General features: G+C 32.6%; 1 protein-coding gene across 5 annotated transcripts; it reads left to right on the top strand.

Annotated features, from left to right (window-relative positions):
* Nucleotides 1-3,583: 3,583 nt before the first annotated feature.
* Nucleotides 3,584-10,162, top strand: LOC108465090 (transcription termination factor MTERF6, chloroplastic/mitochondrial). 5 transcript variants are annotated; one of them, XM_053030197.1, is made up of 8 exons: nt 3,584-3,745; nt 4,455-5,017; nt 6,339-6,479; nt 6,665-6,907; nt 7,080-7,193; nt 7,786-7,968; nt 8,953-9,170; nt 9,655-10,162. In XM_053030197.1, the coding sequence occupies exons 2-8, from the start codon at nt 4,490-4,492 to the stop codon at nt 9,992-9,994; spliced, it is 1,767 nt and encodes a 588-aa protein (XP_052886157.1). In that variant the 5' UTR covers nt 3,584-3,745; nt 4,455-4,489; the 3' UTR covers nt 9,995-10,162. The 5 variants fall into 5 exon arrangements, with proteins under 5 accessions (XP_052886157.1, XP_052886160.1, XP_052886158.1 ...); XM_053030200.1 differs by lacking the exon at nt 6,339-6,479 and having other exon boundaries at nt 3,586-3,745; XM_053030198.1 differs by lacking the exon at nt 3,584-3,745 and having other exon boundaries at nt 4,038-5,017; nt 8,989-9,170.
* Nucleotides 10,163-11,794: the final 1,632 nt, after the last annotated feature.

Below are 11,794 nucleotides of genomic sequence, written 5' to 3'. Positions count from 1 at the left end.
ACTCACGTTATGGGTACCTATATCTCATTCATAAGAAATCTCAATCTTTGGACGTGTTCAAAACTTATAAAGCTGAAGTTGAGAATCAACTCAACAAAAGGATTAAAAACATCAGATCTGATCGTAGTGGTGAGTACTACGGTAAATATGATGGCTCAGGTGAACAATGTCTAGGACCATTTGTGAAATTCTTAGAGAAATGCGATATTGTCCCACAGTACACCATGCCAGGATCACCTAGTATGAATGGTGTAGTTGAAAGACGAAATAGAACTCTTAAAGATATGGTAAGGAGTATGATTGCTCATTCCACCTTACCTGAGTCCCTTTGGGGAGAAGCATTAAAGACAACAGCTTACATTCTAAATAGAGTACCCAATAAAGCAGTTACAAAAACACCTTATGAGCTTTGGACAGGTAAAAATCCTAGTTTAAAATACTTCCACATTTGGGGATATCCAGATGAGGCAAGGCCTTATAGGCCACATAAAAAGAAATTAGACTCCAAAATAGTAAGCAGCTACTTTATTGGTTATTCTGAGCGATCTAGAAGCTATAAATTTTATGATCCCATAATAAGGAATATTTTTGAGACGAGAACTATAATATTTTTTGAGGATGTTGAGTTTGGGGGGAGAAATAAGGTTAGAGACATTGATTTTGAGGAGGAATAGGATTCTATCTGAATTCCTACTATCACTTTTGACGATGTTCAGGTTCTTATACCTATCATTGATCAAGAAGTGAATCCAGAACCTCTACAAGAAAATGTTAAACAACTCCCCATTCAAAATGAGGTAATTGTTCCAGAAGAACAAACTCAACAACCTCAAGAACAAGTGCCATTAAGGAGGTCCACAAGAGAAAGGAAAAATGTTATTCCAAATGATTATATTGTATTTCTCCAAGAACATGAGGATGATAATAGAATGATGGAAGATGATCCAATCAACTTTCATCAAGCTATGAAAAGTTATAATTCTCAACAATGGATTGATGCCATGAAAGATGAGTATAAATCTATGCAAGACAATAAAGTTTGGGAACTTGTCGCATTACCTGAAGGTGTAAAACCAATTGGTTGTAAATAAAAATTTAAAACCAAAAGGGATGCAAATGGTAATGTGGAGAGGTATAAGGCGCGTCTTGTAGCTAAAGGATATACTCAGAAAGAATGTATTGATTTTACAGAAACTTTCTCTTTAGTTTCATCGAAAGACTCCTTCAGGATAATCATGGCGCTTGTTGCTCATTTTGATCTTGAGTTACATCAGATGGATGTTAAGACTGCATTTCTTAATGGCAACATTGAAGAAATAATTTATATGGTGCAACTAGAAAATTTTGAGTCGAAAAACTCAAAGAATATGGTTTGCAAATTGACAAAATCCATCTATAGACTCAGACAAGCTTCCCGTCAATGGTACCACAAGTTTCATCAAATAATTGTTTCGTTTGGTTTTGAGATGAATATTGTTCATGATTGTGTGTATCACAAATTCAATGGGAGTAAGTACATATTTCTGGTTCTATATGTTGATGACATTTTGGTTGCCACTAATGATATAGGCTTATTGCACGAAACCAAGAGGTTTTTATCCAAGCATTTTGAGATGAAAGATCTTGGGGATGCCTATTTTGTTTTAGGAATTCAGATACATCAAGATCGATCTCGAGGTATTCTTGGATTATCACAAAATAGCTATATTGATAAAGTACTCAAAAGGTTTGGCATGCAGAATTGTAGACCAGGTGACACCCCTGTCGCTAAAGGAGACAAATTTAGTCTTACTCAATGCCCTAAAAGTAACCTTAAAATTCAGGAAATGCAAAAGATTCCCTATGCATCAGCTGTTGGGAGTTTAATGTATGTTCAAGTATGTACGCGTCCAGACATTGAGTACATTGTTGGGATGTTAGGCAGATATTTAAGCAACCTTGGTATAGACCATTGGATAACAGCCAAAAGGGTTATGAGATATCTTCAAAGAACAAAAAATTACATGCTTACTTATAAGAGATCAGATCTTTTGGAGGTTGTAGGGTATTTTGATTCTGATTTCGCTGGATGCCAAGATAGTAGGAAATCTACATCAGGTTATATTTACCTGTTAGCCGAAGGAGCTATATCTTGGAAAAGTGTCAAACAGACACTTGCAGCTTTGTCCACTATGGCAGCAGAGTTTGTAGCATGCTATGAGGCATCAAACCATAGAATATGGTTACGGAACTTTGTCACAGGGCTGTGCATTTTGGAGAATGTAGAAAGACCACTCAAATTATTTTGTGACAATAAATCAGCAGTGCTGTATTCCAATAACAATAGGAGTTCATCTAAGTCAAAGCATATTGACATAAAGTTCCTAGTTGTAAAAGAAAGAGTGCAAAATGGTCAAATATCCATAGAGCACATTGGGACAAACTCCATGATAGCGGATCCGCTCACAAAATGTTTACCACCTAAGGTCTTTCATGAGCACACTGCTCACATGGGTGTTACATTGTTTGAGGATATCATGATTTAAAGAGAGTTTATATTTTAGACATTTATGTATTTGGTTATTTTCTGATTAGAAATGAAGTATTAAGTTTATTGACTCTGTTTATTATTTTGAAATTGACCTCACTTAAGTTTAAAGAGGACCAGTTGGAAATAGACATGTTTAGATAATATTGCATGTAATTTCCATGCTACACATCCATACTTGATCTATGTCATTTGGTTGTGTTAATATACGTGATCATGGACGGATTTAGTTACGATATTTGTAACGAAAGTCACCTTGGTACTATGTTAACATAATTAATGGACGAGATTGTTTGAAATGCCTTTTAGATATGATAGTAAAATTTTGAGCTCATAAGGTTATATAATGACATGTAATTATAAAGTAATTAGTATATATATGTGGTCCAAGTGGGAGATTGTTAGAAAATTTGGACATCAGATATATAATAAGTATAATTACATGTTATTATTTACTATCATGATAGGTTAGCCCAAATTAAAAGTGGTCTAATTTGGTTAGAATTTTATTGGGCTTTTAATTATTAAATAAAGTATGGGTCAAAATTTGGACATCGATATATAATAAGGATAATTACATGTTATTATTTACTATCATGATAGGTTAGCCCAAATTAAAAGTAGTCTAATTTGGTTAGAATTTTATTGGGCTTTTAATTATTAAATAAAATATGGGTCAAATATGTGTAGATACTCTTCTAATCAAATTCTAATTAATGATGGGCTAATTAGAATTTGATTAGAACAAATATACCAAGGTTATAAATATTAGGGTTATAGTCCCAAAATTACACATAATATATCTTTTCTAATATCCCATCATTAGGAAGGAGAGAGCAGATATTTCTAAATTTCTTGTGTGCTAATTTGGAAGATCAAATCTCCTAGATCCAAAAAGTTTCAAGAAATCTATGGATTCAAGTACGCTTCCGCATCTAGTTTTGTTCTTGATTTATTCTTGATGATTTGACATAACAAATTCTAATTTATTAAATTTGTATTTTAGATTTATTTTATAAATCTAACACTCCCTACTAAAGAAAGTTGATTAGCCCAAGATGCCAAACACTTCTTCACCTTATCCAAAAGATGCGCATAAGTATACTTGGTGACACGACCAAAATGCAACGGGACACTAAGATAACGCCCAAGATCAATGCAATGAGACAATTGAGAGCAGCTAGCAATATCCTGAACCAGCGTAACAGGAACATTCGTGTATGTGTAATTAAAAGCCATTTCCTTTTTCTTCTTTTTTCACGTGGAATGAGGTAATAGAAATATCATAAGTCTTCCGTGATTATGTAGTTTCTAGTGCCTGAAAGTATGCATTTAAGAAAGATAAATCAAAATAGGATGTTTTTGTTGCCAAATGCCAAGAGAGTATATAACTTTTGGTGTAGCAAAAGTTGTTTCTGGATTAAATTTTTTTTATTTTACATAAAAGTTTTTTAAAAAATAATTACCTTTTCTTTTACTAGTTAATGTGATTTTAAATTTGATGGGTTGTTTTCAACTTTAATGATTTCGCTTTCAAAGTTGATGATGTGGTTTAAATATATAAAAAATATTTACATTTAAAAGATATTTTTATAAGAATATTTTTTGAAAAATATTACCTCTTCCAGGTTTCCGCTTCATTTTCCGTGTACTGCTCTATGTATTTTCCGTTAGTTTTATTCAAAGAATAATAAAAATAAAATATAGCCTTATCAGTTGTAGGTCTTAAGTTGTGCTTCTGGGAACACTAATAAATACTTTAGGCAAATAGCAACTTGTTTATAGCAAATCTGGGAAACCTTTATTATTTATTTATTTATTTTTGTGACTGTTGATTACTTGATTTTCGTGTGGTCTTCTTTTTAATGTAAAATACTGGATACGTTTCAGCTTTGTTTGTTCAGTGTGAATTTTTGCCATATGCTAGGGTTTCTCTGGGGGTGTTAAAGAAAGTTTCCCCGAATGTCCACCAAATCCTTCTCAATTCACTGGAATTTAAAATCCCAGTTTCCAAACACCTGTTTTCTCCCTTTTGCTCGCCGGTGCTCTTTGAATGCTTTCCCCTTGTCATTCTTTCACTGCCCAAGAATCCATTCTCCGAAGCCATACCTTCCTCAACCTCCCTTGGTCCAATCCAATCCCTTTAACCAGACTCCACATGATCTAACACAAGCCCGAGAATCCATTTCTGAGTACCTCCAAGAACTGGGGCTTTCTTTGGAGGATTCCATTTCTATATCTTCTAATTCCCCGAAATACATGCAAATGCTGGTGGATGCTGTCAAGGAACTGGAGGAATGGAATGCTTGGAATAATAGTAACGGTGAAGGGGATAGTTTGGGGTTTAAGGAAATGATCATTTTTATGGCGAAGGAGAAGGGTGATAATGGAAAAGTTGCCTTTTTGGAGAGTGTGGGTTTGCCTCTCTCTTCTGCCATGAGCGTTGCTCGTTATTTGTCCTCAGAATCACTTCCCAGTATTATTCGTAAGGTTAGCAAGAAAGCTCATTAAGTTTATTTACATCTATTTTCACCCTTACCTTTTGGTTTGTTGTTCAAAAATGCATTCTGATGATCTTTGTTTTGGAAGGAACTAGAATTTAGGAAATTGTAGATGTGAAATTTTGTTTCACAGGCTGATGAATCAAGCTTATTCTTTAGATTTTTTAGCCTCAAAAAATAAAAATAAAAATTTGCAAGCTTTAGAAATGAGGAACTGATGGATATTTTTCAAATTTGACAATATTTAAGACACAAGTCGACAAAGCTAAATAGTGAATAATGAAACCATCTTGCCTTATCAGTATGCAAGAATGTTATGGGTGCCATATTGTAGGAACTGATGGATATTTTTCAAATTTGACAATATTTAAGACACAAATACCTCTTTTCTTTATTTCATACAGTTGACCTATGATTTGTAGCATGAATATTCTCTTTTGGTTGTAAATTCAGTACGCCATGTTAGTTTCATTACATAGAAAATTTTCCTGCATAATCATTTTTCCTTTTGTTTCACACTTTAGAAGAAGTGAATGATCGTTAGGGACTAACTTTTTCATGGAGATTCCTTTGACAGATTGCATCAGTTAGCTTGTACTGTATTTAGAAGGCATATGCCTACAAAAATGTTTTCTTTTATATTAACCCTGAAGTAATAATTAGACCAAAATTTTTTGTTTTGAGATGGCTTGCTTAGTGTTAGGCGTGTGTTAGTGTTCAGCCTGCATGATCCAGCCGTTATCATCCTTGTCAAGTTTTACTTTAAGCTGACATCATGTCATACTCTTGTACTCTTGTTTACTCTTCAGTTCATCATCTTGTCATTTAGAAGTCTTTATATTGATGAAATGGATATAAACCGTTACAATGGAGGATTTTGCTTATTAGATTTGACATGTCTAATCTACTGCCTTCTTTTTTGGTTAAAATATTTTTCAAATGCTTCACCTTTTGATTGGTAAGCCATGGTCTAATAAATTGGTAGGCACAGAATAAATTCCTTTAGATATTGGCCATATCTCTTTTGGTAACCCAACCTAACGATCCTTCAGTAGAATATGTGCATGTTCTTGAATCATAGCTTGGTTCTAAACGCAATACTCCCTGTTTGTGGTTTTTAAGCTCTTGTAGATGCATCCTGTTGATATAGGAGTATTTAAAATTAAATCTTTTCGCTGGTCTGATCAAGCGACTAATGTGATACTTATCTTGCTTCAAATGAATTCTGCTCTTCTGTGAATTGACTGAAACAAGCTCTTCATCTAAATTTGTTTGGTAGAGTCATTGCTTATTTTGGATTTGGGTTTTAGGTTAAATATATGAAGGAAAATATATTTTCTGTCGGTGATGATAAAGGAGGGCTTAGTGGGAAAAATGCTCGCCGAATGATGATGCACTTGTCAATTTCTTCTGATGAAGATGTGCAACAAACCTTATCCTTCTTTGAGAAGGTTGAATATGACTTCCAATCTTCTTTTATTGTCTATGTGAAGTGATATCAGGTTTTACTTACCTAATACTTTTTATTCTTTTCTTTTGTTTGCCCTCTTGATGTTGTCAACTGACATTTCAGTTGCATAGGTTCATTTGTTCAGTTGCTTTCTGTTGTGACACAATCTATCAATATATGTTGCAGATTGAAGCAAGGCGTGGAGGTTTAGAGATGTTGGGTTTGGTAGATGCAACTTTTAGATTTCTGTTGGAATCATTTCCACGTCTTTTATTGTTACCAGTGGTGTCCCATTTGGAACCTATGGTTGAATTTCTTGAAAATATTGGAGTTCCAAGGAGATCTATGGGAAATGTATTTTTGTTGTTTCCTCCCATCTTGTTTTACAAGATTCAGGGCATTAAATCAAAATTTTCAACTTTCGAGAAGGTACCTTATATATTTTAAATTCTAGTTTCATTTAGCTGAGTACTGTTTTCTACTTGCAGACACTTTGAACAATAGCCTTTCTTTTTATGGATGCCATGCTATGTTAGTTTTTAGTGTGGTTATACCTTGTTTACCCTTAATCGAAGTTTCTTTTTTATGAATTTTCTTCTAGGTTGGTGCAGCATATAAAGATATTGGGAAAATGTTGCTAAAATATCCATGGATATTTTCAACAAGTATTCAAGAAAATTATGAGCAGATCCTTTTGTTTTTTGAGGAAGAAAAGGTACTGATTTAATGTTGACCTCCTAGTCAGGGTGTCTTACATTTGCCCTACACATGTGCTTGACTGTATACTCTGTTATGTTTGGTTGAGTTTTGGTTCCATCATGATTTTCATGGTTTGCTTACAGCTTACTTGAGGTGCTAATGTTTTGTTATTTATTCTGAAATTGCTAATGTTATCGTCTGGTAAAAATAATAACTAGGAGCTTCTTTCTTTTAGTTACCGAAACAAGAAATTGTTGAGGATATAATACTCTGAAAGTTGCCATAGGGGTATGAGAATATATTTTTAAATCCACAGGCAGTTTTAGTTTTCTTTAATAGCTTCAATTGTATTAACGGACAGCCTTGATTTTATGTTGTTTACTGCTCCTTATTATTAAGTAGTTTTCTTTCTCCGTTAACTGGATAAATAATTATGTTTCTGTCGGGCAACTAAAGTTAGTGTTTTGTATCATTTGATTACATCTCCAAACATAGATAGTTTCTTATTAAAGTTATAAACTTGGTTACACAGTTGCATTATCTTCATTTTCTTTTCTATTCGTATGTTGTTCTGTAATGAATTGGATAATTTTCATATTTGGATTTAGATACCGAAAACAAGTGTTGACCGAGCAATTAGAAGCTGGCCTCATTTATTGGGTTGTTCTACAAGCAAGCTAAAGTTAATGGTGGATCAATTTGGTGAATTGGGTATTAGAAACAAGAAATTTGGCCGGGTTATTGCCAAAAGTCCCCAGCTGCTATTAAAGAAACCTCAAGAATTTCTCCAGGTTGGTGGTTGTATGTTTTTGTTTGGGTTCTTGAGATACACTTTTTGGCTTCTATTTTTTGCAGTTACTTAATGTTTAATTCCCATCTCATAAATGTTGAATCACCGCTTAAAAGAATAACTAGCTTTAACATAGCTTTGAGAGGTGATCTGGTTCACTTTTAGCAGTTCCCTGTTACATATTTAAAGGAATTGACATGCAGTATGATTTTATCCCTCAATGGCATGAAGAAAATTAGGATGCTGTTCTTCCCTTGCTCCTATTTGCTGCTCCTTGATTGTGCCTTATACTTTTCTGTTTCTAAGGATGCTTCTTTATTGTAATTTGTCTTAATGAATAAATTGTAACCATACATATAAGTTCTAATTAACAAGAAAATTTAAATACCGGACTTCTCAAATCCCTTATTTGACACTGTGTAATCGATTTTTCTTCCACGATGAACTGATTGACTGAAATTTGATCACACAACACTCAGAGGAAGAGATATTTCTGAGGTGGGGGAGGGGCGGGTTTGCTGATGTCGCCATTGGCTTTTCATTTTTGTAATACTTATTTTTGTGATTGGCAGCCTTTCAGTTAACTTATTAGCAATTACATGTTTACATTGCCGTGAAACCAGCTTTATGTTGATTTCTGGATATTAGAGGCAATTCCAGGAGTCTAACTCTGCTGTTTTTCAGTGGTCAAGATTGGTTGATTTGTCTCTTCAACGGCCTAATCCTAGTATTTTGTTTGTGAAGCTAAGATGACTCTTGTCAAATATAACTTGCATTTCTCCAAGGGTCGTCAAAGAGACTAGTTCTCAAGGATTCTAGTCAACTATGAAAGTGAAATTGTGGCATTAAATCCTAACTTCGAAAAGAATTTATTATAGTTTCAATCAATGAATTTGATTTGTATTGCTTTTTCTTCTGATTTATTCTATTCTATTCTATTATTTTATATTTCTTTTATAGTTATGATTTATTTCTCCTTCTATAGGTGGTTCTATTTTTTGAAGGACTTGGTCTTGATCAGGAAACTGTGGGGAAGTTAGTTTCTCGCTGTCCAGAAGTCTTTGCTGCCAACATCGATACAACTTTGAAGAAAAAGGTTGAGTTTCTCGCAGAATTTGGTATTTCCAATGACCACCTTCCTCGCGTCATCAAAAAGTATCCAGAGGTTCTTGTTTCTGATGTGAACAAAACTTTACTTCCTCGGTAATACTTTTATTTCAGTACACTGTTCTATATTAGTTGAGGTGTTGTGTGGTGGGAAGATACCCAAAGACCATACTTAATTGTCAAATGAACAGAAAAAAAGAAAAAAAAAAAAAAGGAAAATGAAAATTTTAGTTCCACTAATGCATTGTAGGTAAAACTGTTATTGAAAGTATTGACCAAAAGACAGAGGTATTAAAACTTTCTTTCCTGACAAGATCACACACAGAAAAGTTTGATGTCAACGTCAATGCCATTCTATCTTGAGGTTCAGTCTGTTGAACTATCTTGAATGCTTTGTTTTTGAGTTTGGAATGGTTTTACTTGGATAACATAATTTAAGTTGGAAATATAAACAATGGGGATCATGCATTCGGTTTTTTTCTTCATTGTTATGATGAGAACTATGTTCATTAAGTTACAGATCATGCAGTCATGAGAAAATCAGTGTTGTTGTAACTCGATCTGCCGATTATGTGAACAGGATCAATTATTTGATGGAGATGGGGCTGTCTAGGAGGCAAATTGCTTTGATGATCCATAGGTTTCCTCCATTACTAGGATACAGCATTGAGGAGGTATTAAAACCGAAACTCAATTTCCTTTTAAACACCATTGGAAAGCCTGCGAAGGATGTGGTGGGGTATCCTAGGTACTTTAGTTATTCATTGGAAAAGAAAATAAAACCCAGGTTCTGGGTCCTTAAGGGAAGGAATATTGAATGTAGCTTAGAAGTAATGTTAGGGAAAAATGATGAAGAGTTTGCTGCTGAGTTTATGGGTGTTGGAAGAATGCTTGTTTCTCCATCCGCCACTTTTCAATGAATTGTTGTTAACATTAAAGTGATAATAGGCAATCTTTGTAAATGCTTTTATTTATAGGCAATCTCTTTGACACATGAAGTAATTTTGCCATCGCATGTTAACATCATGAAAGTAGACCTATGAATTGAATGAGCTGAAATAGGTAAATTCAGTTGTTTAGAGATTGAATCAATTTCGTGATTCGTTTTTTATTTGAGTAAATTCAATGTAGGAGTCATGATCAATAGGTTGTTCTTCATTTGCATTATGCTTAGTTATTTGATCAGTTGTCAACTTCATCACCACAAAGAATGGACTACATCATAGGTCTGTTTTGTTTGTTGTACAGTCGGTGAACTTTGCTATTTAGGCAATAGCCAAGTAATATGTATGCTTACATCATAAAGAGGGTTAAATGTTGCTTTATACTTTGTCTTACTAAACACATAACAGTACGTAATTGTAAGCTTTCTTCCTCTCGATCGGATAATTGCAAATTCTAGATTATCTGAATTCGAAAGATTCGTTAATTCGTTGTTCGGATAAATATATGGAATTTTGTTTCCCGTGGGAGCACACGACTTTTGACAACTAAAGTTAATGCTTTAACCATCAACATTAATCTTCAACTTTGATTAAAATTTAATTTACATAAACTAATGAATAACATATGAATATTAATAATAAAATTTTAAAAAGTAAATATATTAATTAATAATTTTAAATATGTTTAGAAAATTTTATCAGAAAAATATCTCTCATTTAAAATCTTATTCTCTTTAACTCATATTTTTGTATTTGTAAATTTAATTGAATAATAAGATGGAATTATCAAAATTTTTAGATTTACGATATAATTAAAATAATTATTATGATATTAATTTACTTTGTAATGCAACAATTATATTTTGTCAATTGTGGAGTCAAGTAGAGGCCTAGGGGGCCTTGAGTTTAAATTTGTTTCAATTTAGTTATTTGTAAATATACAATGGCCTTTCCAAAAATATAAGTAACCTCCTAAATTTAAGTTTTTTGTAATTTCTCCTTTACGTATAAATTATTGTAGCCCTCTTAAAAATATAAGTAGGCCCTTCTCAAAAGTATTTTTGCACGTCTAATTTTAGTTTGACCCCCCCAAAGATTAACATCATGGCCATTGTATTTAGTATATATTATAATATATAAAATAGTATACATACATGTTTAACTATATGTAATATATTATTTGTTATACAATTAAATTATAAATGTAAAATAATTATTATAACATTATAATATTACAATGTGCATTCTTCAACTGAAGATATACAATCTAAACCTTAAACATATAATTAATTGTATATAGGTTAGGCTGCTTTGTAATATCAACTAGACTCACTCCTACATAAAAGAAATTCCTTTTAGGAGTCAATCTTAATTTCAACTAAATCATTCTTCTTCATTTGTTTCTCTTTTCTTGCCTTCTTTATTAGTGAAGAGGACTCTCGAGAAAGCTTTCTAGCCAATCCAGTAAAATTTGGCATATGGTTATATTATTTCCAGCCAACATGCGAAATGGAATTTGATATATAACTTTATATAGAATTATGTTATTATAATATTCATAACTAATATAACTTAATTATATAATACTAATAGTATATACTATAGTTTATCATAAAATTAGCTACATGTTTAAGGTTTAGGTTGCACATTATTAATAGAAGAATGCACATTGTAATATCATAATGTTATAATAATTATTATACAGTCACAATTTAATTATATAACAATTGATATATTATATGTCCTTAAAAGTCTATGTATACTATTTTTATAATA

Source organism: Gossypium arboreum, chromosome 6, assembly GCF_025698485.1.
Source record: "Gossypium arboreum isolate Shixiya-1 chromosome 6, ASM2569848v2, whole genome shotgun sequence".
Classification (NCBI taxonomy): domain Eukaryota; kingdom Viridiplantae; phylum Streptophyta; class Magnoliopsida; order Malvales; family Malvaceae; genus Gossypium; species Gossypium arboreum.
Note: the sequence above shows the minus strand (reverse complement) of the source record. Positions and strands in the feature narration are given on the sequence as shown.

Coding starts and splice junctions, on each gene's coding strand:
- LOC108465090 (XM_053030197.1), top strand. CDS start 4,490: ATGTCCACCAAATCCTTCTCAATTCACTGGAATTTAAAATCCCAGTTT. Junction 7,194..7,785: donor TGTTTTTTGAGGAAGAAAAG/GTACTGATTTAA, acceptor ATTTGGATTTAG/ATACCGAAAACAAGTGTTGA. Junction 9,171..9,654: donor AACAAAACTTTACTTCCTCG/GTAATACTTTTA, acceptor TTATGTGAACAG/GATCAATTATTTGATGGAGA.